At 31.5% G+C, this 26,604-nt stretch overlaps 1 protein-coding gene across 2 annotated transcripts; it reads left to right on the top strand.

Moving 5' to 3' along the window:
- The first annotated feature begins 18,378 nt into the window (after window positions 1-18,378).
- Window positions 18,379-26,596, top strand: LOC108453815 (amino acid transporter AVT1C). Of its 2 annotated transcripts, none has more exons than XM_017752133.2 (14): window positions 18,379-18,587; window positions 19,046-19,116; window positions 19,198-19,403; window positions 20,424-20,746; window positions 22,279-22,493; window positions 22,652-22,675; window positions 23,170-23,350; window positions 23,772-23,991; window positions 24,333-24,468; window positions 24,947-24,966; window positions 25,210-25,355; window positions 25,570-25,613; window positions 25,817-25,879; window positions 26,251-26,596. In XM_017752133.2, the coding sequence occupies exons 3-14, from the start codon at window positions 19,213-19,215 to the stop codon at window positions 26,347-26,349; spliced, it is 1,662 nt and encodes a 553-aa protein (XP_017607622.1). In that variant the 5' UTR covers window positions 18,379-18,587; window positions 19,046-19,116; window positions 19,198-19,212; the 3' UTR covers window positions 26,350-26,596. The 2 variants fall into 2 exon arrangements, with proteins under 2 accessions (XP_017607622.1, XP_017607624.1); XM_017752135.2 differs by having other exon boundaries at window positions 19,188-19,403.
- The last annotated feature ends 8 nt before the right edge of the window (window positions 26,597-26,604 follow it).

The following is a 26,604-nucleotide window of genomic DNA, read 5'->3' as shown; positions in this document are numbered from 1 at the left end:
AAAGAGCGAATGCAGGCTCTTACAAAAGCATTCTATTATATCTAAGGACATAACAGAATGTTAACGTTTGAGCATTACTCTGAAGATTTATAAACTACAAGAAGATCCTCGGCAGTCCAATTGTTTAACTTGAAACCCAGGGGACAAGGGCGTATCCTTAAGACGTCTTTACTTGCGTTAGCTTCTTTGTCAATGACATTTATACTGACATTCTGAAGACCCCTTTCAATTAATAGCAGCGTGCTTTGTATATTATTCTGTCTGGGGTATATCATTCCTGTAGATGTAAATGTTTTTGACAAAGGAGGGTACGTTATGGGCTCCCATTCTATTTCTCGGCTCAAAGTTCTCGCGATCCTTCCCTCCTGATCCTTCTTCCACTGTTTTCTTCTTTGACGCATGTCCGGTTGGAACCCCAAACCGTATCGGGCCTTATGGTGTACTGGCTTTAGGGCCCTGACTATTCCTTGCAGGTACCTTCCCAAACCTTTCTTTGCTCGGGCTCCCTTTCCTACAGTCAACTTGACACCCATCTTGGTATTTCTCGACAGTTTTGGCTCGGGAATTCTGTTTCCCTCAGTGACAAATGTGGCATTGACAAATTCAAGAGATCGGAAGGAACATTCCATAGCATCTTTACTCACTTCAATATATGGTGCGTCGGCAGAAATAGATGCTACAATGTCTTCTTCTTCCTCGACAGTGACCAAACAGCCATCCATGATGAATTTCACCTTTTGATGAAGGTATGATGGGATCGCTCCAGCAGAATGAATCCAAGGTCTTCCCAAGAGACAATTGTATGATGGTGTAATGTCCATGACTTGAAACTCAACATCGTATATGTAGGGACCCACTTCTAAAGGGATCTCAATTTCCCATAACTTCTCGTCTTGTTCCATCGAATGCCCTTACTGTAGAATGGCAAGGCTTTAGATAGGACAAATCTATCGGAATCCTGGAAAGTGTGGCTAAAGGCATGACATTGAGTGCCGATCCATTGTCGATGAGCACATTCGGTATTATATAGCCCTTACAACGGGTTGTGATATGCAATGCTTTCACTGAGCCTCTACCATTGAGTGGTATTTCATCATCATTAAAAGAAATAAAATTATCCGCATTCAAGTTGTTCACCAACCTATCCAGTTTTTCAACGGATACATTGTTTGCCACATAAGCTTGATTTAACACTTTCAGCAGAGCGTTCTAGTGTGGTTCTGAATTCAACAGCAAAGATAATACTGAGATTCGCGCTGGCTGTTTACTCAATTGTTCTACCACGTTGTACTCACTGTGCTTGATAAATTTTAAAAATTTCTGTGCTTCTTCCTCGTCCACAGGCTTTTTAGCTTCTTGTTCAGGCACAGTTTCATACTCATCTTCAGTCACATGCATCGGTGCTTTTCTTTTCTGTTTCAAGTCACTGTTCTTTACTGATTTGACCTCTTTTGAATAACATCTTCCGCTACGAGTGAAATGATCTACTTCCTCAACGCTTCCAGTCATGGCTTTGGGTTTTTCATCCTCAGGTGTGACGATATTAACGTCATATTTCCATGGTACTGCTTTATTGTCCTTATTGGGGAAAGGAGATGGTACCTCGATTATCACTTTTGGTTTCACTGGTTCCTTCTTCGCGTCATAATAAATTATTAACGGTCGGTCAGCGCTATATGGACAACTTGATGATTGATTGTCGGAGGTACATACTTCTTTCTCATTGGCCTCTTCGCCTTTATAAAAAATCTCAATCTCCTTATTGTCCATCATATTTTGCAGTAATCTCCTGAACTCTTTGCAGGATTGAATGTCGTGCCCCTCAATACTATGGAATTGGCAAAAACTTGGATCTTTTGTATTCCTTCCCTCGAATACTCTGTTAAGATGACAAAGCGAACCCTTTTCAACTAGTACCTCCCAGATTTTCTGCAGAGGTGTTCTTATTTTAGAAACCCGTCTTCTACTTTGTCGTTTGTCCTCCTCTCCTACTGCGCTCACATTCCTTTTGGCGTGGTTTGGGAATGGGTTCCCGGATGTACCGCCAGTGCCATCAAATCGCAGAATACCCGCATCGATAAGTCCTTGAACTCTCCTTTTGAAGGCCAGGCAGTTTTTCGTAGAGTGCCCCTGGTTCCCGGCATGGTATGCACAACTAGCATTTGGATCGTACCATTTCGGGTATGGAGGTTTAAGGGGTGCCATGTAATGGGGAGATATTAATTGCTTCTCCAGAAGTTTTGGGTACAGTTCCCCGTACGACACAAGAATAGGGTTGAATTGATGTCTCTCGGAATTGGGCCTTGCTGGTCTTGGTTCATTTCTGGGCTGGCTTTGAGCGGGTACCGTGTTTTGTGGGAATGTGGTGACGGGTCTTTGGTTATTCGTGGCGTATACAGGGTAGGAAGAGTAAAGAGGCGGTGTTTGGTAGTAAGGGGTTTGAGGAGGATAATGGAAATTCGGGGGTGGGTAATTTCAAGGTCGGGGTTGGTTAGGATACGAATTGGGAATGTAACGACTCCCAGTTCCCACCATGTGGGCTTCTGGCTCTTTCTTCCTTACGGGTGCTGCTTTTCTTGAGCCTTCTGATCCTTCCATTCTACCGCTCTTGACGGCATTCTCTATGAGTTCACCGGATATTACAATATCCGTGAAATCCTTCGTGACACTTCCCACTAATTTGTCATAAAACGGTGCCTTTAAAGTATTGATAAAGAGAACGGTTATCTCTGTTTTTGTTAGTGGGGGTTCCACTTGAGCTGAGACGTCTCTCTATCTCTGCGCATACTGTCTAAAAGTCTCTGATGGCTTTTTTTCCATCATTTTCAAGGTCATCCGGTCTGGCACCATATCTGATACATGCTTGTACTGCTCGCAAAATGCTGACGCCAAGTCCTTCCAGGATCGAATCTTTTCTCTACTAAGTTGATTGTACCACCGAAGAGCTGACCCTGTTAGACTATCTTGAAAGCAATGTATGAGTAGTTTATCCTCATTGACATAACCGGTCATTTTTCGACAAAACATAATGAGATGTGCTTTTGGGCACCTTGTCCCAAGATACTTCTCAAAATCAGGCACTTTGAACTTCGGAGGCAAAATTAGATCAGGTACCAAACTGAGTTCCTTGGCACCTAGTGCGGAGAAGACTTCAGTGCCTTCTATTGCTTTGAGTCTTTCCTCTAGACTTCTATATTTTGCATCATGATTATCCAATTTCAACTTGGCTACCTCTGCTGGGTCGTCCAGATCTGGAACTAATGGATCAGCAGGGCTTGCCCCTGGGTTTGACACGAATATTCCTTGCCCCAAATTAGTGGGTGGAGCAGGTGGCATAGGTCGTTGTTCCAAGACTGTGAGTTCCCCTTGAGTATACCCTCTTTGTGTTGTATAATGCGGGTGGTGGAGTGAATCCCCGGGGATAGAGTGGATCCTGATCGTGGTGAATTCTTGACTGAGGTTCCATAACATCGGGGTTCTGCACGGGTCCTTTTCTTTTGACCAAAGTTGTCATCGTCTCCATCATCTTGGCCATTTGATCATTCTGTTCGAGCGATTCTTCTCGTGATCTCACCATTAAGTCTCTCGTCTCTTGCTGTGACCTAGCCAACTGCTCTTGTAATTCCTTTTGAATTCTCTCCATCCTTTCAATCCTTTCATTGAATTCGGCCTCCATTACTCTAGTTTGTCGGTAGCGTTCTATCTGAATGAGCGTGGTTCCGATCTTATGGTATTGCAACCGAGAATTGTGCGTTTTAACCTCGTGACAGTATGGGATATGCAATGAATGAATGGATGCATGAATGAATGCATGAATGTCAGTCATGAATGAATATGCAAAAATTTGGTGTTAATTTCAAGATAGCCCCTATTTAGGCATTTCCTTAATCAAAGGAGTCTATTACACAACGTTTCGGTCACTCGTATAATTGACTCCTCCATTAGAAACCCATTTTTGGCGACCAATCTCTAATCAACACGTTCCTAACAAGATGCCTTCGATGCATGATGAAAAATAGAAATACAGACAAATGACCTTGGTTAGCGCAACACATATAAACAGAGAAAAACTGTGGAAAATCTAACAAATTAAGCTACTTGGTCCAGTGGACTCGATTCCCTTGCTTAGAAAGCACAAATGTAAAACAAATAGAAGGTAAGATGTGCTTTTCCCGTGTACTTATTTCGGTGACTACTAAACGAGCGGAGGTTCGGCATGGCTCTAGTTGGATGGCTCGTATGGTTCACTATATGCGGTTTTGGTTCTAGATGGGTACTCGAATTGTCTGCACTGTCATCTACTAAGATTAGTACAGAGCCTCGGTCATGGCCCATCATAGGCTTACGAGATCAATTCGAGGGATTACATTTACTTATGCCTATGCGGAGGGACAAGTTAACTCACGAAAGCATAAGTCATATGTAACCTGAAAGTATTCACTAGCCTGTGCGGAGGAACGAGTTAACTCACGAAGGCGTAGCGTTTACTTTCACTTAACAGGGACGGAGCCCGGGTATAGAGCTCATGTTATGCAACAAAAATGCACGTGCATGGTGTGTGGGGAGAAACTTGCAAACCTTTACGTTTTATTTAAAAAACTAAACCAAAACTAAAATCACAAAAATTTAAAGCTGAAAAACAACCGGATAAAACAAGTTAGAATATATACAACACGATGCAAATGCATGATTTTTTTTAAAACAAAAAATTTGAGGATCACGACTAAATGTTAATTTGAACAAGGAACTTTGAAAATTTTGACAACGCGAGTTTAATTCGACTCGACTCTCAAAAGCGTCCCGATGGAGTCGCCAATTGTGTGACGTAAAAAAATTTAGTTTCGCTTGGTCGCTAATTGTGGCGATTTATTAAACATTTGAAAACCAACTTTCGATTTTATTAACAAAGGAGTCGCCACCGATCCTTTTTATAGGTGTGATCGGACACCTAATAAAATTATTTTAAAACAAAAAGAAGGCAATTTAGGTCTCGTGAAAGTCGAGAGAAAAATTGGGGTTCGAGTCGATTCTGCGAGGAAGGTATTAGCACCTCGCGACGCCCAAAATTGGTATCTCATAAACATTTGTTGACTTGATTTTCAAAAATACGAGTTTAATATAATATTTAATCGTGATCCGATTGAAAAATGAGAATTTTAGTTTTGATTTTTTTAGAAAGGGTGTCTCGTTTTTTAACACAAGTTTAATGAATTTCACCCAAGATAGCGATGAAATCGATGGCTTAATATTAAATCGGTACATTGCCTTATTTTTGAAATTAATTAAAACATGAGAAAAATATTCCTAAAGTGAGAAATTAAAAATAGATAAAGGACGAAAAAAAAAATGATATCATTAATGAAAAATATTAACATAGAATACTAGAATATTAGAATAACAATAATAATGATATTTACAAAATAAAACAAATCATGTGCTAATAATAAAATAGGAAAAATGATATATTTGGTAATAATAATATAAAATAATAACATGTACATAAAACTACATATATATATATATATATGCATATAATAAAAGTATGTAATAATAATAATAATAATATCTACAATAAAAGAAAATATTAGGAAACGATATATAAAAATATATACATAAAAATTTACAATAATAATATAAAATAATGATATGTACAAATATATATATACATATGTACATAAAATATATACTAATATAATAATAGTTATAATAATACTAGCAATAGTAATAATTTGTAATAATAATATATACACAATATGGTATTTAATATATATATATATATATGTATATAATAGTATTTAAGAATATATACATAAGAAATATATAACTAATGGCATTAAAAATATATACATAATATTTATAAAATACCTAAAAAAGAAGGGGAAAGAAGAGAGAGGGAGGGGGAAAGGAAATCCGGCCAAGGGGCGGTCACGGTTGATCGTCGGTCGTCGCCTCGTCGTCAAATATCATGACCACACACACAGTGGCGGAAAAGGTAAAATTTTTTAACAATATATGTATATATAAAGAAAGAAAAAACAACACAAAGAAAAAGAAAAAAGATTCGAAGAAGAGGAAAAAAGAAAAAGATGCAACCTTTTTATTGATGTTTCTTTTGTGTTCAAAATTTGAAGAGATTTTTGTGTTTTTTTTTTCAATCTTTGTAAAAATCCTCCTCCTTTCTTTTTTTTTACATGATTTTTGAATGGCTTTTTATAGCCATTTTTTATATGATTTTCTATTATTTCTTTTTCTATTTTGTAGGTGGTGGTGGTAGACAATGGATATCAAAAATGGGAGGAAAAATGGGGCAAGTGGGAAAGTGGCTAGGTGGCTAGGGTTTCTTGGTTTTTTTGGGGGGGGTTAGGTTTTTCTTTTTTTTTTAGGTTAGGTTTTTTTTTGGGAGGGCTTAATGGGCTTTTGAATTGGGTTTTAATATTTGGGTTTTGTAATGGGTTTGGGTAGATATAAATGGGTCATGGGTTAAGGGTTTTAGTGGATTTAGAGGTTTGATTGGGTTTTGATATAATCGGGCCCGGCAATTTGAGCTTCTACAAGAAAGAAAATTTTCATTTCTTTTTGAAAGTCAATTAACCACGCAATTCATCTAGACTGCTCCGACCTAGTGTCTATTAATATTATTTTTCATAAATGAATAAATAAATTATAAAATGTTCAATATTTAAAACAATAAATTAAGTAAATTAAGAAATAACAGTAAATGAATAGTATAATCATTTATTGGCAGACTAAAATATATACTGGAAAATTAGTGTACATTACATAGGCATAAAATTACATAAATTTTTGGGTCAAATTAGTCATATGCTTGCAAATTGATTGACTACGCTAAACTCCATTATACAAGTCGTAAGATTGTTTAATAAAATAATAATTTGAGAAAGAAAACTATTACAAGTGGTTTTGAATTGAATTTTAATAAATAACAATATTTTGCTTATATGTATATAAGCACCTAATTAAGTCACTATCTTGCCAAAATTTTCTGTACATAAAAGTTAAAATTCGTTCACACAATCAGGTCATAAATTATATTTTGAGTGGGGAATATTGTTTTTTATTTTGACAATATGCTATTTTATTGCATTTGCATTTTGATGCTTATTGATGTCGAGGTCTTTTGTTTTTTAAACAATAATTAATCTATTTTGTTTACTTTTCTATCAAGTTTAAAAATTTATAGAATATACCATAGAGTAATTAATAAATTAAAAAATTTTATTAACCATCACAGAATCCTCCTGCGTGACTTACCAAGAAATGAAAAATCCCCAAGTGGCTCTTGATGGTTCAGGCAGTAAACATAAAGCAGTGATATCATTTTTGCTTCACTACGATCATCCATGCAAACAATATGATGTCTTAACTCAAACTGAACATGTTTCTAAATCAATACCCATTTCCCTAAACCCTAATATTAGACAATCGGGAAAATACTGTTTGTCTTTGGCCAAAAAGTCCCCACTTATTTCTCTTAACCCCTAAATCATACTAATACCCTAAACTCAGCCTAAATGTTATGGCTGAATTTAGAAAAGTTACATCAACCTGAATGAAAATTAATTTAAAATCTAGCTTAGAAATCATATGATTTAAAATCTTAATTTAGCTATAACTTTATACAAGTTTCAAGAAAATCACAAGTTTAACAACATCTATATATTTCACAACACAATCTCTTAAACATTTACTTATAAAATAACAGAAACTTTTAAAAATTGCTCTCTAACTTTAGTAATCACATAATTTAAAGATATTAATTTTTGGCAAATTACTTGCATGTTATTTTCGAAATTGCGCACAAAATTTATTTATTTCACATAAAACTCTTAGTTTGATATCGTTTAAGTAAAAACTTTTGTTTTCAATGTGTGTTTCGAAAGCATAGGTGTGGCAAAAACTCTTACATATTTTAGTCAAATCTTATATTCGAGACACTTATCTTACAATGAAATCACTTAATGACTTATTTAGTTTCGCAACGAAAATTTCAGATTTTTAATTTTAGAAACCAGATTCTAAATTTGGTAACTCGTATGATTTTAAAGTTTCATGTTAAAATACCAAAAAAAACCAACGATCAAAACAAAAACCCAAAAACAAACCAAATACGAAAACTTAGTTCAAAAATCAAAATTCCAGAAAACTTAATTAATTAAAAATAATCAAACCAACTTAGGTGAGAAATCAATCCGAGCTCCCGCACGCCGTTCGGTCCTAAGTCTGAAGGTTACTTGAAATGTATTAAACAAACGGGTGAGCTATAAGCCCAGTGCGTAACACATCCCAAGCAACAAATTAGATATACATAAATAAACAGATACACTTTCAGATTCAGATTCAAACATATTCTCATATACAGAATAAAATGTATTTCATAATCGGATACAGATACATATTCAGATTCAGAAACAAATGCATATTCAGATTCACACACACGGCCTATCACACAATCGTGTAACCTACAAGGCCAACCACATGGTTGTGTGACCTACATAACCTGCCATACGACCTACCACACGGACATGTAACCTATACGGTTTGCCACACAACTTACCACACAGTCCTGTGACCCATACAATCTGCCACACGGCCTATCACACAATCGTGTAACCTACAAGGCCAACCACATGGTTGTGTGACCTACATAACCTGCCATACGACCTACCACACGGACATGTAACCTATACGGTTTGCCACACAACTTACCACACAGTCCTGTGACCCACACAATCTGCCACACGGCCTGACACACGATCGTGTGACATCAATAGAATACTTTTTGGCTTTACGTCATTCGTTGTTTTTGGGGTTTTTTGTTACACGCCTGATTAATTTTCGATGTCGATTCACCAACAAGTATTCTAGAACCTGAAACATCAATTAAAACCAACCTTTTAACAACGATTCACAAAGTTAAAGTCACTAAATAGGCTTCAACCGCCAATATAAAGTGTTAGCAAACCAAAAAATCAGCCTTACGAAACTCGCTTACTTACCTAAAACCACAGCAACAGTACCAAATAATCTTCCTAAATCTCCGGAAAGATGTCATGTGTCTCACCAATTCCTCCTAACAATACACAAATCAATTAAACACTAAAAAAAAACCTTATTCCAAATTCACTCATTATCTCATATTACAGAATCAGATGTATTTCATAATCGGATATAGATACATATTCAGAAATAGAAACAAATGTATATTCAGATTTTCGATATAGATTCAATCACAGATCCTACCCCCATCCTCTACATGCCAACTCTATCCAATAAGTCACACCAATCACGATTACAAGAGTCCTTCCATTTAATCTCACCGGGTCAGGGTGGTATGCCACTCATAAAGGTGCAACTGAGCTGCCAAACAGATATTATGGTTTAACCGCCAAAATTGCAGTAATACTGTTAGAATACATTTCCTCCAATATATATCAAACTCACCCCAATGCACATGCATAAATAAACTAACACGTATAGTCCATAAACAGATGTCATGCATGCTTTTCACAGGTAATCATGCTTTCAGGATTAACAGAACACAAATCATACATGTATTTTTTTTTTTACATATGTTACCTATTTCACGTATAGGAACATATCAATAAATGTCATATTTCAAATCTTATTAAGCCAAACGGACCCTATGGAAGGTCTAATTATGAATTTCAAAGTCAAACAAGCCTAGGTAGAAGTTTTTAGAAAATGGGCACATACTTTCGTGTGGGTCACACGGCCAACCACATGGCCTGGCACACAGTTGTGTGACGTCGATAGAATGCTTTTCGGCTTTACGCCGTTCACTATTTTTTGGATTTTTCGTTACACACTTGATCAATTTTCAATGTCGATCCACCAACGAGTATTCTAGAACCTAAAACATCAATTAAAACCAACATTTTAACAATGATTCACAAAGTTAAAGTCACTAAATCGGCCTTATAGAATTCGCTTACTTACCCAAAACCATAGCGGTAGTACCAAATCATCTTCCTAAACCTCTGGAAGGACATCGTGCGTCTCACCAATTCCTCAACCACCAACATAAAATGTTAGCAAACCAGAAAATCAACCTTATGGAACTCGCTTACTTACTCAAACCATAGCGGCAGTACCAAATAATCTTCCGAAACCTCTGGAAGGACATCGTGCATCTCACCAATTCTTCATAACAATACATGAATCAATTAAACACTGAAAAGATCCCTTATTCCAAAATCAATCATTATCTCATGAAGAATACACCAAAATAGAGTTTACAAAAGCATACAAGAAAACTTACCCAACGACAAATCAACCACTGAATCTCATACCAACGCTAATAACAACAAGGTGGCAGGTTTACAACAAATTAAAGCTTCAAAAAGGAAATTAACAAAGTAAGGAACAAAGAGTTCTTCTTTAGCAGTAATTTTCACAAAACCTAAAAGTAGGTAAATGGGAAAAGGGGAAACGTGAAATGACAGAAAGGAAAACAATATAGAATATGAGAATAAATTTCCTTAACTAACAGAATTTTTAGAAACAAAAAAGTGAGAAAAAAGAAAGAAAGAACAGGAAGAGAAGAAAAAAGAAAGAAAGAGAAAAAAAGAACGTGAATTAGTGAAGAAACTGGACAACAAATTTTCGGGAAATTTTTGGAGATAATTTAAAAAATTAAATCCCACTAAATCTCATTCTCTTACCACCTATCACTTTTTTCTTCAAATTGACTTTAACTGAAATTCTGACAGCTTGGATAGCACAGCAAAGAGAAACAAAAATAACTCCTCTTTTGCACACCATAGGATTCGAACATAAAACCAAAAAGTAAACTGAAACCTTACTACTAAACCAATAGGCTCATTCTTGTTAACAATTGGGCGAAACTATTATTTATGCCAGATGATCAAAGATAGGGGTTAAGACAAAAATTAACAAAAATGCAAGGAAAATAATTCGAACTCAAAATCACACACACATAAACACAACACTTAGCCATTGAACCAAATCAATTCACTTAACATAATTTTACAATCTTAACTTAAAAATCAAAACATGACCACTCTAGGTTTCATTAACCTAATTTCTTCTAACTCAATTTTCGAGATATGACAACCAGCGTTATGCATTGAGTAAGTCGTAGACCCTTAATTTATTTTTCTTCTATCTACCTAAAAGACTAAACCTACACCTTAACCCTAAAATATAATACCTAACTAATATTTTAAACCCTAAGTTGGAATGTTTGATAAATATCCGCAAAATTGTTTTCCTCCATTATATGTAAGCTTCAATCCCTATTTAGGTTAATGATTTCACTCGACTTCTAAATTCAATAGAAGGCACTCCTAACTGAGATGCCTTTCATAAGAAGGAACTTCCTTAAGTGTTAGAGCATCAAATGGGTATCGAGACATCCTCTAGACTAGCCCTAAAGTGGATTTAGAATTTACGATAAGCCATATTTATTCTTCGTTTAGAAGATATCTTTGTAACACACCCCATACTCGGCCTAGAGGAATTACCTACATTTGTTTGAAAACCATAAATTTAAAATTAAAAATCATTTTTTAAAACAATACTTGAAAACGACATTTCTAGTTTTTAGGGAAAAATACTTATTTGGTTAATTCATTTTAATTCCAGAAAAACACTTATAAGACACTTAATTGTGCAGCAGAATTTTGAAAATCATAACTTGGTTTTGAAAATTTAGTGCATAGCAATTTGAAATAAAAAATTCAACATACGATAAAGCAATTCACATGAAGAATAAATTCCAAAACAAATAATAGTCCTAAAAAAGTCCAAATAAAACGGTCTAGTTTAAAATAATTCTTAAACTTAACAGAATTAAGGAAACAACAATTTAAAACAAGCTCCTGCTACTCCGATCTGTCCTAAGTTTGCTAGTTATATGAGAGGAAAACTTACAAAAAGTGCGCTCAAGAGCTCAGTCTGCAACATATCTCAAACAACAAATCAAATGCATATAAATTAACAGATAGTATTTCATATTCATGCTCATATCCAGAATCAAATACATTTTCATAAACTAATACAGATACATATTTAGATGCAAAATTAGATCCTACCTCCATCTGCTACACACCATCTCTGTCAATCCCTACACACCAAATAGGGTATCAAGTACCCATCCAACGTCACACACTAGTCAGTGAACGTATGTTACTTTTCAAAAGTAGTGTAGCCAAGTTGCTAGATAGTAATATGCGGTAAACCGCCAGAATCTGATGTATATAGTTGAGGCACCAAGACACCACCAGATAAGGCAGATAATTAAATTGCCAATCATTTCCTCCATCACATCATATTACACCCCAATGCACATGCACATACTAATAGAAATTAAATATGCTTATGTCATGTATACTTTTCACATCAAATCATGCTATCAGAATAATCAGAATACGGATCATGTCAACATATTTCACAAACCAAGTCCATATTACTTACATTAATATATTATCAGATGTCATATTTTCGAGTCTTATTTGTTTAGTATGAGTTCTACGGAGTAGCTAAATACGAATCACACAGTAATACAGAACTAAGGAAAATTTTTAAGAGATGGGCCTAAACGTCCATGTGACCCACACGACTCAATTAGCCCAGACCCTGTGGTCTACACAGCCTGGAACATAGCTGATGTCGATAGTGGGGGTTTTCGACTTCCTGTTGTTTACTATTTTTACGAGATTGAATCATACACCTGGGCAATTACCGATGTAGATTTAAGCATGAATGTTTTAGACCCTAAAATTAGTATTTAAAATAGGCTATTTAGCATCAATACACACAACCTAATCAAAATTCCATTTACAAATGCCAACATTCGACCCTCAAAAATATTTAGGCACTTACCCCAGTTGAAGAACCTGCAACACCCAACAAAACTAAGTTGTTGGAGGAGTATTCGTCTCAAGATTCTGATTGGAAACAATATTTCCAAAAAAAATAATAATAATAACACCTACACCAAAACGGTTAACTAAATCATCATCCAAAAACTCACACGAACCAAGAACCACGCACTTACACAAAGAATGAACAATGTCAAAGAGGAACTTCACTTATCACGTCGAAACTCTCCACGCACGAACAACACAGAACTAAGGAATGGATTGTCAAAGAAAAAAAGTGGCAAAAAGATGGCAACAAGAAAGAGAATTAAAACAGAGAAAAAATGTGATTAATAAACAACCAAGTAGCAGAAAAGAAGAAATCAAAATGATGCCAACCAAAAGAAAGAAACGGTTGTGAAAATTAAAGAAAATAGGAAAAGAGGAAAAAAAAAATGACAGCAGTTGTAGGCAGTCTTTTGGGGAATTATTTTGGAATTTTTTTTTCAAAAAGAAAATAGATTAAAATAAAAACTAACTACCCACCCCACTAATTGGTCCTCGTCTAAACAAATTTCCTAGAGTTCAAATTTAATTCAAACACCACTAGATGGGCGGTAAACAGATATATTAGAAAAAATAATTCTTGTTTGCACATATAATGACTTAAACACAAGATTAAAGGGTAAACTTAAATTTTTGAGGTGTTACATGAAAACTTAAAAAATTGACATTAACACTGACCTACAGTTGTGTTCATCAACTAAAAAGTTGTGAATGGATTATAAGGAAAGCTGAGAAAAAAAAATGAAAAACTTAAAAATTATTGAACTGATCTATTTAAACAATTTATGGAATGTAAATTAAAAAATTGTAATTATTTAAAGTTCAAATTGAATTATATTTTATTTAATTTATAATTAATTTTAATATTTATGATATAAACTAAATATTTTATATTTAAAATAGTATAAATAACTTAAAATTTTATATAATTTTTTTAAATACCATATAAAAGTTATTGATTATTTTTATTTACTTAAAAATTATTACTTTTAGAATATTTATGAAAAAGATTTTAAAACTTTTCTTATTAATATTTAAAATCATAAGAATAAATCCCATTTAATTAAAATAAATCTAAAAATAAAAAAATAATATAAAAACATCGAGAATCAAATCAAACTAAATTATAATAAATGATTTAAAATTTAAAAAAAGCCAACTAAATCAAACTAATATCACCCTATGTTAAAATATCCTAAATATAACAAAGGTGTGATTGTGATGGGCATAACAAATTAGTTAAAGAGAGCAAAAGAAAAATGTTTCACCTTTTGCTTCGGTAAAGAAGAAACACATTTAAGTTTGATCAATTTCTAAACTAATAGAAACCAAAGTTTTATGTTGTAATTTTTTTTACAAATATCAAATAAATGATATTGATTAGATTTTAAATATAAAATATTCATCAATAAATTTCACAAATAAAAATTTATTTTCAATAAATTCAAAATTAAGAAGAAAAAAGAAACCGAAGGGTGATGACTTTTTTTCGATAAAAGAAGCTAAAAGAAGCTAAAAGATAGTGAGTATTTTTTCCCCGATAATCATGTAAGTGTTTTTATTCTATTTTAATTTTTATATTTTAAATGTGAAAGTATATCCTATAAAAATAAAATGTTAAACTTTACTTAAAGTAATATTTTTTTATGAGTCAATACATTCCAATTAAGTTTTTAATATAACAGTAAACAGTTAAAAGTTTTATATTTTTAATTTTATTCATGCACCGACCGGTGTACATATTCTCGTTAATGCGATACAAATTAAAATTTTTACCTGTGTAGAAAAGAGTATTGCTTGTTCCACTTTAACATTGAAACCGTGTGCATCGGATAATACGAACAGAACCAACCACTATGATTTGGATATAACTATTTTAATTTTAACTAATTTCATTCAAATTATGGTCTACTAAATAAAAAATATATTTTTATTCAAATTTAATTATATAATTTAAATAAAAAGTAGAATAAATAATATTATTTAATATTTTAATATTTCTAAAACAATAAAAACGTGTTCAAATTTAAATAAACTAAACAGATCCAGTTGTTAACGGATCCAATCTGAATTGTAAAGAAATTTATTCAGGATTAGGAAGTGATCAAAACCAATTATTTTAAGAGCTTACAAGGGCATGTAGTACAATTATAATTACAGTTGTAAAAATATAATTAATTATTACCGTTAGAATTAATATTACAATAAATAATAAAAAGTATTATTTGGAACTAATAAATAAGAAATATATAAGATATTTAAATTAAAAAATTAAATTATGAACAAAACGAAATTTTTATAAAATATTATTATAAATAATATAAGTATGAGGATTTTTAATCTTTTCCTGTTTTTATATAAATATTTTTATAAAATATTATTACGATAGAATTTAATAAATGCATGATTTTCCAGTCGATTTTAGACAAGCATTCTTATCCATTCAACTGACAAATCACAACACAGTCCATGTGCAGAATGTTGGAATTCCATTAAATGGATAAAAAAAAAAACATTTTTTTTGTCCCTTGAACCTAGTTTGGATCTGTGGTGATGTACATTATACGCAAACAACTTTTTTTCCTGTTAATTATATTAAATTTATAAATCTTAAATCTGATTTTAGATTATTGATGTAGGGGCCATGTATGGTTCAAATCTTGTCTATACTTTTATAACTTGTACCAATTGGTCAAGTTGGTATAAATTTATATACACACTTCTTTTATTTTAATGGTGAAATAATTTTAAAGCTCTTGAGGTAAAAAAAGTTTGAAATTTATGCTTGGTATATAGCAAAGCATATGCTAAAATTTATGCCTCATGTGAGAGAAAATGAAAAAAAAAAAAAAAGAGAGGAAAAGAATGATTGAATTATAAAATAGTATATCTTGCTGTGCATAATCAATTATTAGATTTTTTTTTTGTTCTTTTCTACCAAATTGTAAGAGTGGTCAGATCAAAATCGTGATCGATTGATCTTTAATTGAATAAGTCAATTTTGCTTTAAATTTTAGAGTTAATCAGTCTAAAATATTTGGCTAACAAGTTAAAATTATTTATAAAAAAAGTTAAAATTACATTTTAATATAAGATTTCATATATAAAATGGGTTATGTTTGAATTAATTATAAATATATTATTAATTATGTATTAAGAAAAAATTAAGTGATATTGATATGGATATAATTAATTTGAATTTTCAAATAATTTGGCTAGTTTTATCGTTTTGTAAAAGGAGAAGTAGAAGCACATGGACATGGACATAAATTTGAGAAGTGGAAAACCAACAACGCAAAGGGAGACAAGAATATTAATGAGATTTGGAAAATGGAATATTTTTTTTCCTGAAATTAATTCACTGTTCTTTTTTAATTTATAATTCAAAAATTTTAAGTCAATTTTTTTTGATTTGACGCAACGTGAAATAATTAAACATAAAGATGGCATAAATATGAGAATTAGAGATGTACCTAAAGATGAAATTATAGTCATAATGAATTAATAAGGAAATTAATATTTTGAAAAAGTATAAAAATAGATTATTATATTTTGTCCCATGCAAGATTTAATAATGAGCTAAGTGTAGAGTTAAAATGGCTACATTTTTGTCCACTAGGAGCTATTAAATTAACAAATTAACATTTTGTCAGCTTTTTAGATTCTGAATCTTTAGATTCTATATACACATGAGATTAAGATAAATTTTTAGTGTAAAACCTATATTATAATACAATGTATAAGAAGTTGTCCATCATTATTTTAATAGTATTAATTAATTTAGATGTCATCATTTGGGTTATGGTGTTCATAAATGGAACATATAACTTAATCTTGGGTGAAAATTTTAATTTTCAATATTATTCTACCACTTTATTTACTTTAATATTATTGTCAAAAATCTAATTTTTACCACTTTAATTATTTTAATATTATAGCCTCTTCAACTCATAAATAAGAGAATAATATATTTCAGCGTACTCAAACCTATGTCCTTCTGCATTGATAATAATTTTCATACCAATCGAACTAAAACTCCATCAAGTAAAAATTTAAAATTAAAAATATAATTAAACATTATTGCTTACAATTTTTTGGGGTCCACATTATTACTTAAATTAAAAATATTAATTAAAGGACATAACATTTTATGATATTTTGCAAGCAAATATATGGCATTATTTTTATTATCTTATTTTCGCATTTAATAATGCGTCCTGTTTTCATACAATATGCAAGGAAATTTTTTATGAACCACTTAAATGAATAGTGAAATTTATGTCATATTAAATTTTTCAGTGTTTCTAAGAAACCCCAAATTCTACTTGAGATTAACAGAATAATTTATTATTTATAGCCAATAATTTCGGAACACTTAACTATTAATCAGAAGCAATGGATGAAGAAGATAATGCAAAATTATTTTATTTTAGATTATAATTAAATCTCAACTAAATTTAAAATTAATTCAATTAAAATTAAAATTTTAAATCTAAATTCAATTGTCAACATTTATAATATAGATAAAGGTGTCCATGGGCCGGGACCGATCCAAAAAATAGGCTTAATATTTTACCCAAGCTTAGCCCAAAGAAAATGTTAAAACTCAAGTCTGACCCGACCCACCTATATTAATTTTATTATATAATTTTTTAAATATAACACATAAAAAATATTAAAAAAATAAAATAAATATTTCCCAACAAATTAAAAATAAATATATATGTATACTTAAATAATACTAAGATAAATGCAATTTAATAAGCAAATATCTCTAAAATAGTAACAAAATTAACAATAAAACAAGAGTTATACAATATCCAAACAATAATAACAAAATAATACCAACATAATAGTGAAAAAATAACAAGAAAAAGTAAAGAAAAAAAAAAGACAGCAAGGAAAAGCATCAAATTTTTTTCATATTTAGGTCGGGCCAGGTAGGGTCGAGCCCAAAGCTAAAAAAGTATTACTCAAGACTTGACTTATTTTCTAAACAGGCATTTATCTTTTTGCCTTAATCTATTTTTTGAGCCTATAATTTTATTTAAATCTTCTTACTTTTTATGCGAGACTTGACCTGACTAATGAACATGTTTAAATATATAGAGTATGATATGATTTAAGAAAACTATATAAATTTAATTTGAATACAATTATACATCAAAATCTATATGTATAAACATATGAATGATTGGGTTTTGAAGGATTTGTCAGCTGGTTAGTGGCACCAAGTTCTAGCAGGAAAAATTATTGGACAGACATTTACAGCTTTGCATTGTTTTGTAAATAAATAATAAATTATTAAGGTTTCTATCTTCACGACTGCTCAATGCTCATGTAAATAATTCAAGCTTAAATTTTAAGGAAAAACATTGACCAAAAAGGAAAATTTAAAGTGAAAAAATAACAGGCTTTATATATTAGCCCCCCCAAAAAAAAAAAACAAAAAAAAAAGGCTTTACAGTCTATTATTTCTTTTTTATATATTTGAAAGAAACGAATTCAAGCAAATCCCAGCACATCAACGTTTCTCTCTATTTCTACCACTTTTCTCTCTGTTTCTAGCAGTCTTTCGGTGTTATTGCTTTTCTGCATTACAGATCTTCGGGTCAAAAAAAATTCAGTTTAGTTTCTGTTTCAGATGTTCAGAAAAAGGTTTACTATTTCAGATTATATTCACTGAAATTTTATTCTTATAAAGAACATTGCAGTTGCAGTTTGTTGTTTGAATCTATAAATATAGGTTTTTGGTTGTTTTGAAAATGGTTTCCGTTTGGTGTTGCTGAGAAAATTCTAGGGAAAAGTCTGATTTCTGTTTTTTCGTTCTTTACTTAGAGTTGGGCGTTTTTTTAAAAGAATTTGTTTTCTTTTTTCTGGTTTACGGTTTCTGTTTGGTTGCTGTGTGAATCTGAGGTGAAGGCAAAAATGGAAATCAGAAGTTCTTTTTTTTTTTTAGCCGACTTTTCTTTCTTCTCCAATTTTATTCTTTTTTTTTTCCTTTTCCAATCCATTTTTACTGCCATTTTCATTATTAGTTTTCTTTCATTTAAATTTAAAAAAACACAAATCCATACAAATTACCTCACATTTCTAGTCATTCAAAATTTTTGCAGGTGAAATAATCGTTCCAAATCAATTAATTCACAAAAAAAAACAATTGAATACTTGTATAGTTGAATTTAAGGTAAGCAAAATCGGATTATTCTCCTTTTATTTCATATATATTTGAATCCAATTTCTTCTGAAATTTCTCAGATTTTTGCAGTTAATTGGGAGTAAAATGAAGAATTCAGTGTCGGATCATAGTTTTTACATCGAGAGCGATGAAGAAGATGAAGAAAAGGTTTTTATCCCAGATGAAAATGGTGAAGAAGTTGATGGAAATGAATCTGATGAGTCAGATTCTTCCGCCGAAAATCAACAGCAAAATAAACCCGGTTCCTACAACACTTCATGGCCTCAAAGTTACAGGTCATTTCTCCTCCTTTATGATTTTTTTTACTTCGTTTTTCTTTTGTTAAATGTATTTGAGGAAAGTCCAGAAATCATTTATCCCCCTAATTAAATGAAATAAAATAAAATAATAGTTTAATTTAAGATTTTATAAAGTTAGTTAAATAAAAAATACATTTTAATCCACTTCAAATATTAAAAATTTTAAAACTTCTTCCTTTGATAATTATTTTTCCAATTTTGTAAATGAAAAGAAATATTTAAATATCTTATATTATTTAATGCATATTGGGCTGGATCATTATCCATACTATAATGTCCACCAATAGGAGTGACGTACTACTGCCCCTTGTTATTATGTATTGGTTAATTATGACGTGACTTGTATATATTGAAACCTTTAGAAATGAAAAGAATGTACTAAAATCATGATTGAGATTAGATCAAAGGTGACTGTGGTGACCTTCAAATCCAGTTGCAATTATTGAATTGTATGCCCTGTTGATGTGGTAACATATATCCTTTATGGGCCTTAATATATTATTTTTTCTCGAATTATTAATGTTGATAATATAATATTTAGTTCAAATTCATGCTAACTTTAGTTAAATTTAAATTTAATTTTAGTTTATATGTTAAAAAATTATAATGATATTTATACATATAGCAGGTTAGTAAAATTACGATATGATAACTGCAATATATTTAAAATCGGATGGCACATAATGTTGTTAGATTATGACACTTATGATGTGAATGAATAAAACATGTAAAATATATTCATAAAAAATTATATAAATATTGAATTAGATTTTAATTGAAATGATAAAAGGTGGGGTTGTTTTAAATTTAAATTATTTTTTATGAAATTCATACAAAATATAAAAATAAAACCACTTTTAATAATAATCGTTACTTTTTATGATTGGAAAAAAGGTTACTTTTTAAAGTATAGTATCCCTGTAGAGTTACTTCTTTGAGGCATTTCTTCAAACAACTAGTGTACAGTGCTGAAGGCTAGTGATGGTGGCTTTGCAGGCAATCCATTGATTTATATAGCAGTGTACCATCGCCGAGCATCGGGTTCTTAGGCACTCCAACACTTTCAAGACTAAGCAGTTCATATCTTTCATCGTCCTTAACCAGACGACACACTCCAGAAACGTTATCTTCTGCGACGAAGCCATTATTGCCAACCGTCGATGATCAAATAGAACCTCATAGGCGAAGCTCTCACGCCTTGCTACCTCCGATCCCGTCGAGGAGACAATCCGTAAGATTAGATGATAAGACATCATCCAAAGTCTCGCATGAAATATCACTCCCTCAACATTGCTCTAACGGTCAAGCTGTTCTAAATGGTTAGTTTTTTACTTTTTAACTCTTTGCTCATTTCTCCCCAAGTTTTCTATTCATGATTTTAAAATGTTATATATATTTCTGAAAATTAAAATAAAACGATGAGCCCAAATTTCTTTAATCTGAAACTTTTTATTTATTTTGATTAAGAATTATATTCAAATAACTTCAATTTGATTTTTTTTTAAAAAATCAAAGTATTATATATTAGTTGTAATTTCTTTTTCCAAAATATAACCTATTAAAATGCCACTTGCCATCTCAGGATAGTTACAAGTTTAGATTTTTTTATGAAGAGGGACCACAAAAACCAATCATGTTAGGCTAATTCTGTGAACACATCATTTCAAGTCAAACTAAACTAAGCTGTCGCCTTTTGTCACCATCAATTGCTTCAAATCTGGCATTTTATTTTTTGTTTGTGTGAATCAAGATTTATTTTATTTTTGGAGTTATTTTTTTTAAATATAGAGTTATGATAAATTTAAACATTGATTTTGACCCTAGCTTAAAGTAAATCAACTTGAAGTAAATTTAAACATTGATTTTGACCCTAGCTTAAAGTAAATCAACTTGAAGTAATTCCCAGTTTTCAAGCATAATTGAGGTTTTTTTTTAAAATATTATATATATATATTAGTTTCAAATAATATTTAAAATTTTCAATTTTAATTTAGGGATCCTTTGGATGGGAGGTATATTTATCTTCGTTAGTATTAAAACAGTGGTGTCGATAATACTTGATATTATAGTGATACTGTAGCACCGCACTAGAGGTAAATGTCTATCCAAAGGGGCTCTTGATTTTGAGTGCAAAGTACTATGGAGATTATTGTATTAGAAGTCAAATTATATTTTGCCTCTCTATTTAAAATATTAATAAATTAATTCCTATACATTAGATGCAAGAGTTAATTGGTCCTTTTTATTCAAAATTTTATCCTTTTATACTATTAAAAATTAAGGTGACTAACAAAAAAAACCAAGCAGTGACATGTAACGTGCCATTTGTACCTCATGTTGATGTTTAGGGATCAAATTTTAACAGTAAAAATGGATTGCAATTTTAACAAAAGAACCAATTTGTTCTTTAATCTAACGTACTAAAGTTAATTTGTTCATTTTTATTAGAGATAATAAAATACAATCTAACTCTTAATATGGAGACTTTTATGATACTTTTAATGAATTTGAGCTAAACCACAAATAAGCAAACTTTAAGTTGTGTATAAGAATTAAATTATTTTTTATTAATTAAATTTACAGCTAAAACAATATTGTTTTATCTCTAATCATGTTTAATTTTAAAAATCTAATTTCAACTCTACTTCTGCTCAATTACACCCTAACCCCTACTAACATTATAACTTATAATTCCATGTACAAAACCCCATAAATTTATATGTTTGGACAACAAAAATTGGTTTAAACTCAATGAAAATGTACATTAAGAAAATTCAATCCAAATAAAATAAAATAAAATAGCATTGCTTATTATTATTATTTTTTTTTTTGGGGGGGGGGTTAAATGCAGGGATTAATGTACTATGTGGAGTGGGGATCCTATCAACCCCATATGCAGCTAAAGAAGGAGGATGGTTAGGGCTTATAATATTATTCACATTTGCACTGCTTTCATTCTACACTGGGTTGCTCTTGCGCCAATGCCTTGATAGTCAACCTGGCCTTGAAACTTACCCTGATATTGGTCAAGCTGCTTTTGGTACTTATGGTAGAATCGCCCTCTCTGTAAGTCTTATCTCTTCCTTTGCTGTAACTCTCAAATGTATAAAAGGAAAAAAAATGTTGAAGTCTATTTCTTTGTTAATGTGTTTTTAAAGTAAACACTACTTTACAAAAAAACTAAATGATCAGTACTGATGTCGACTTTTTTTTTAACGGTGCAGATAATTTTATACGTGGAGTTATATGTAAGTACCGCTGTCTTTTCTGGAAAAATCAATATTGCTTGTATTTTTGTCGATTAATCCCATAGTTGTTTGGTAACACTGGGGACATTAGAAATATAGACCAAGTTTCCGACAGGGGTCCTACATTTTGGCTTTTTGTTCCTGTTGCTTTAACTTCTTGCTCTAAATCACCTGTTCATCGATATAGCATTTACATTATTCGGATTTGGATGATAGTGTTGAATTTAGATATGTATTTAACATGACTCATATGGTACATACGTTACACTTCTTTATCTGTTTTATAAAGTTCTTGTATTTGAAACCTGTATTCAATATATGTTCTAACATAGAAATGCATGGGGATATAACCCTATAATGACCCTTCAAATACATTGAACAGCTTTAAAAAATATTTCAGAATACTCCTGTTGTACATAGCCATATGGACACTCTCATTTAAGTCCGAGTAGCATAACGTCCTAAAGATTTTTTAAAACATATTTTATGTGCAGGCTTGCTGTGTTGAGTATATAATTTTAGAGGGTGATAACTTGGCATCTTTATTCCCAAATGCATACGTTAGTTTAGGTGGATTGGTGTTGAGCCCGCAACGTCTGTTTGCTTTGATGGCAACCCTTGCTGTGCTCCCCACTGTTTGGCTCAGAGACCTCAGTGTTCTTAGTTATATTTCTGGTAAGACACTGATTGATCCATAATGTTCACAAACTGAAAATTTGTACTTGAATTCATTTATACTTTGCTCTTATATTTTTTTTCCTTGAATTTGTTGAGTTTGATGCATATATGGTTTTTTTGGGGGGTAGTCGCAGTTTTTTAACTTCTAAATTGAAACCTGGATTTATTTGACAATTACCTGAACCAAGACAATCGAATAAAAACCTAATTGAAACCAAATTGGACTCTAGGTTTGAATTGGTTCTCGGTTTTTTTTCTCCTCCAAGGAGCCTCTATTGTAGGAAAAACTTATAACAACTGAAAATACCCCGTAATGTATTTGACACACTCGTAGCCGAATAATATAGTTCAATCTTGGTTGAATAACATTTTGTGACATGGTTTGAGGTTGTCTAAGTGTATTCTATGTGTTTTTCAGCTGGCGGTGTGGTGGCATCAATCTTGGCAGTACTTTGCTTATTTTGGGTTGGTTTGATTGACCAAGTTGGGTTCCATAACAAAGGGACAACCTTAAACATTGCTACTCTTCCTGTTGCTGTTGGACTTTATGGTTACTGCTATTCAGGACATGCTGTTTTTCCCAACATCTATACTTCAATGGCAAACCCTAATAAATTCCCTTCCGTCCTTATTGCCTGGTAAAATCAAGCTCCTTAATCAGTTCTCTTGTTTTTAACACGTATTGCAATGAGTATAAGGGTATATTCCTCTAAATATGTGCAACGGGGAGACTGTCCACAGTCATGCAATGGCTTTTCTTTACCCTTTATACAAGCTTGCAGGAATTACTATTTAAAATTTGAAAAGTATATTTTTATAAATTCAATTTAAGAGATGTATATTATTAAATAACAATTCAATATCTGATACTCGTTTTTGACTTATATTCCTGCATAGAGATGCATACTCGTACTCCCAAACTCAAGTAACATAAGTGTCCTAATCTTCATCGATCTTTGGTTTGTTTATTCGGTTGCAGTTTCGCAATATGTTCATTGTTGTACGCTGGAACTGCAGTTATGGGCTACACGATGTTTGGAGAAGCAACGGAATCACAGTTCACTCTTAATATGCCTAAAGATCTCATTGCTTCCAAGATTGCAGTGTGGACTACGGTATGTTCATCTTTATCATATTTTCTTCACAATTTGTTCTTTATTTATATTGATTTGTAGATTTGCACCATCTCAAATTTCCATCGATGCTTAGAGAGTATTTAGAGAATCCCTTCTCTATACTTTTGCTTAAATTTGTATTGGATATGGATATCAAACGAATACACTAAAAAAATTACATAATATCTTGCATAAAGAGGATACTTAAAAGGTCTATAAGACTTGCTTATATGTAAAGTTATAAATACAAAAATTCCCATGAAATAATATATGTATGGATTGTATTTCTATATCGAGTTTTATATAATTTTTATCATAAGTGGTTATTTATATAAATTGACATTAATAAGCAATGTTTTATAAATTTTATATATTCATACATTCAAAATACTTTTAATTATTTTTCGGTTTCATGAACAAATTTACTTTTTCCATTATATAATATTACTTACAGTTCATCATTTTTACCTTTTTGCAGGTAGTCAACCCATTTACCAAATATCCTTTTCTTACTCTATCTATTTTAGTTGGATATAGATTCAGGGTGATTGTTGGATATAGGTACTCTTTGATACAAGCATTAAACACGAACCTACATATTATCTTTTTAAGGGTTCATGGGTAAATTTCCATCGAGATATTTTCTACTTTTAGTCAAAAGTTTCATGGTCTTTCTCTTTTAAGACAGTTATTTGTTATCAACTGCGGTTTCATAATGTTTTGCCTTAATTTAGACCAAACGTATGCACTAACAATGTCACCAGTGGCAATGAGTCTTGAAGAGTTGATTCCATCAACCCATCTTAAGTCTCATATCTATGCAATCATAATTAGAACATCGCTTGTGATCTCGACCTTGATTGTTGGTCTCACCATCCCATTCTTTGGTAAGCCTCTCCTATTCATTGTTCACTCGTTTACCCAACATTTGAATAGCTGTTATAACAGAACATGATTTAAAAAAATATTAAAAGTTGAATCACTAGCTAATATTTACTGAAATTGGCCATGAAGTTATATTATATGCTTTAAAAAAATATTTTTAGATTATCCAATTAGTATTATGTATTCGTATTGAAAAGTTTTCTCACTTGTCTGCAGGATTGGTAATGTCATTGATCGGATCTTTGCTCACAATGCTTGTGGTAAGTTTACCTTCTGCCATAATCATGGAACCTCTTCCATCTCCTTTACATGTTACTCGATTACGATATTTGCATTTTTTTTAAAATTTTTTCTTAAAATATGTATCAAACACTTGTGTTCAAAATATATTAACAATCTCTAATAAGTCCAGTTGACAGAGAACAGAAGACTAATGAATTTTTGATGATTTCTTCCATGGCAGACCTTAATACTTCCTCCTGCTTGTTATTTAAGCATCTTGAGGGGTAAAGTAACTCGTATTCAGGTACGATCGTACATATATAAAAGCCTTGGAGATTTATCTACTTTCTTTTAAATTGATATTCGATAAATATTGAATTTCAATCTGTAACATATACATAACATTTTTACAGTTGCTTTGGCTATTTATATTCATTAGTATTGGTGGCCAACGGATATTTGGATATGATCTTTCAAAAACATAAAAAAAAAAAAAAATTAAACAAGTTATAATTATACTTAATACATACTCGTGTTCAACACTCAAAATCGAATTTAACTAAATTCCTTTTACCTTCATCTGAAAATTATCTTTCTGCATTCTATATTTTTGTAATGCAGCCTTTTTGTAATAGTAAATTAATTATCATTATTATTATTTTTTTGTGTGTGTAGAGAACACTTTGTATTATGGTTATTACAGTGGGAGTAGTTTCATCAGCTTTTGGAACATACTCAGCACTCTCCAAGATTGTTGAGAATTTGAGAAGCTAAAAGTTCTTTCCCATTTTAATTTTTTTGTTACCTTATTTAAATCGACTTGTTGAGCTTCGTTGTTTGTGTAGTAGACAAATTCTGTGCTTTACTGGTTCTGCAATGTCCAAAATTTTGAGTTAATTCTTCAATTTTTATGTTCCCTATTTGAAGTTTTGATTTGTTGTTGATCTTATGTGATTAAGACTCAGAAAAGACAATTATCAAAGAGAATGAATTTGATACTATTAGCTTTTTCTTGAGTTAATTTCTTCA

This window comes from Gossypium arboreum, chromosome 5, assembly GCF_025698485.1.
Source record: "Gossypium arboreum isolate Shixiya-1 chromosome 5, ASM2569848v2, whole genome shotgun sequence".
Taxonomy (NCBI): Eukaryota; Viridiplantae; Streptophyta; class Magnoliopsida; order Malvales; family Malvaceae; genus Gossypium; species Gossypium arboreum.
This window is presented reverse-complemented; position numbering and strand designations above follow the sequence as displayed.

Excerpts from the sequence above, each read along its gene's own strand:
- LOC108453815 (XM_017752133.2), top strand. The coding sequence starts at position 19,213 with ATGAAGAATTCAGTGTCGGATCATAGTTTTTACATCGAGAGCGATGAA. Across the intron at positions 22,494-22,651 it reads ATGGTAGAATCGCCCTCTCT|ATAATTTTATACGTGGAGTT; the intron begins GTAAGTCTTATC and ends TTAACGGTGCAG. Across the intron at positions 25,880-26,250 it reads GTAAAGTAACTCGTATTCAG|AGAACACTTTGTATTATGGT; the intron begins GTACGATCGTAC and ends TTGTGTGTGTAG.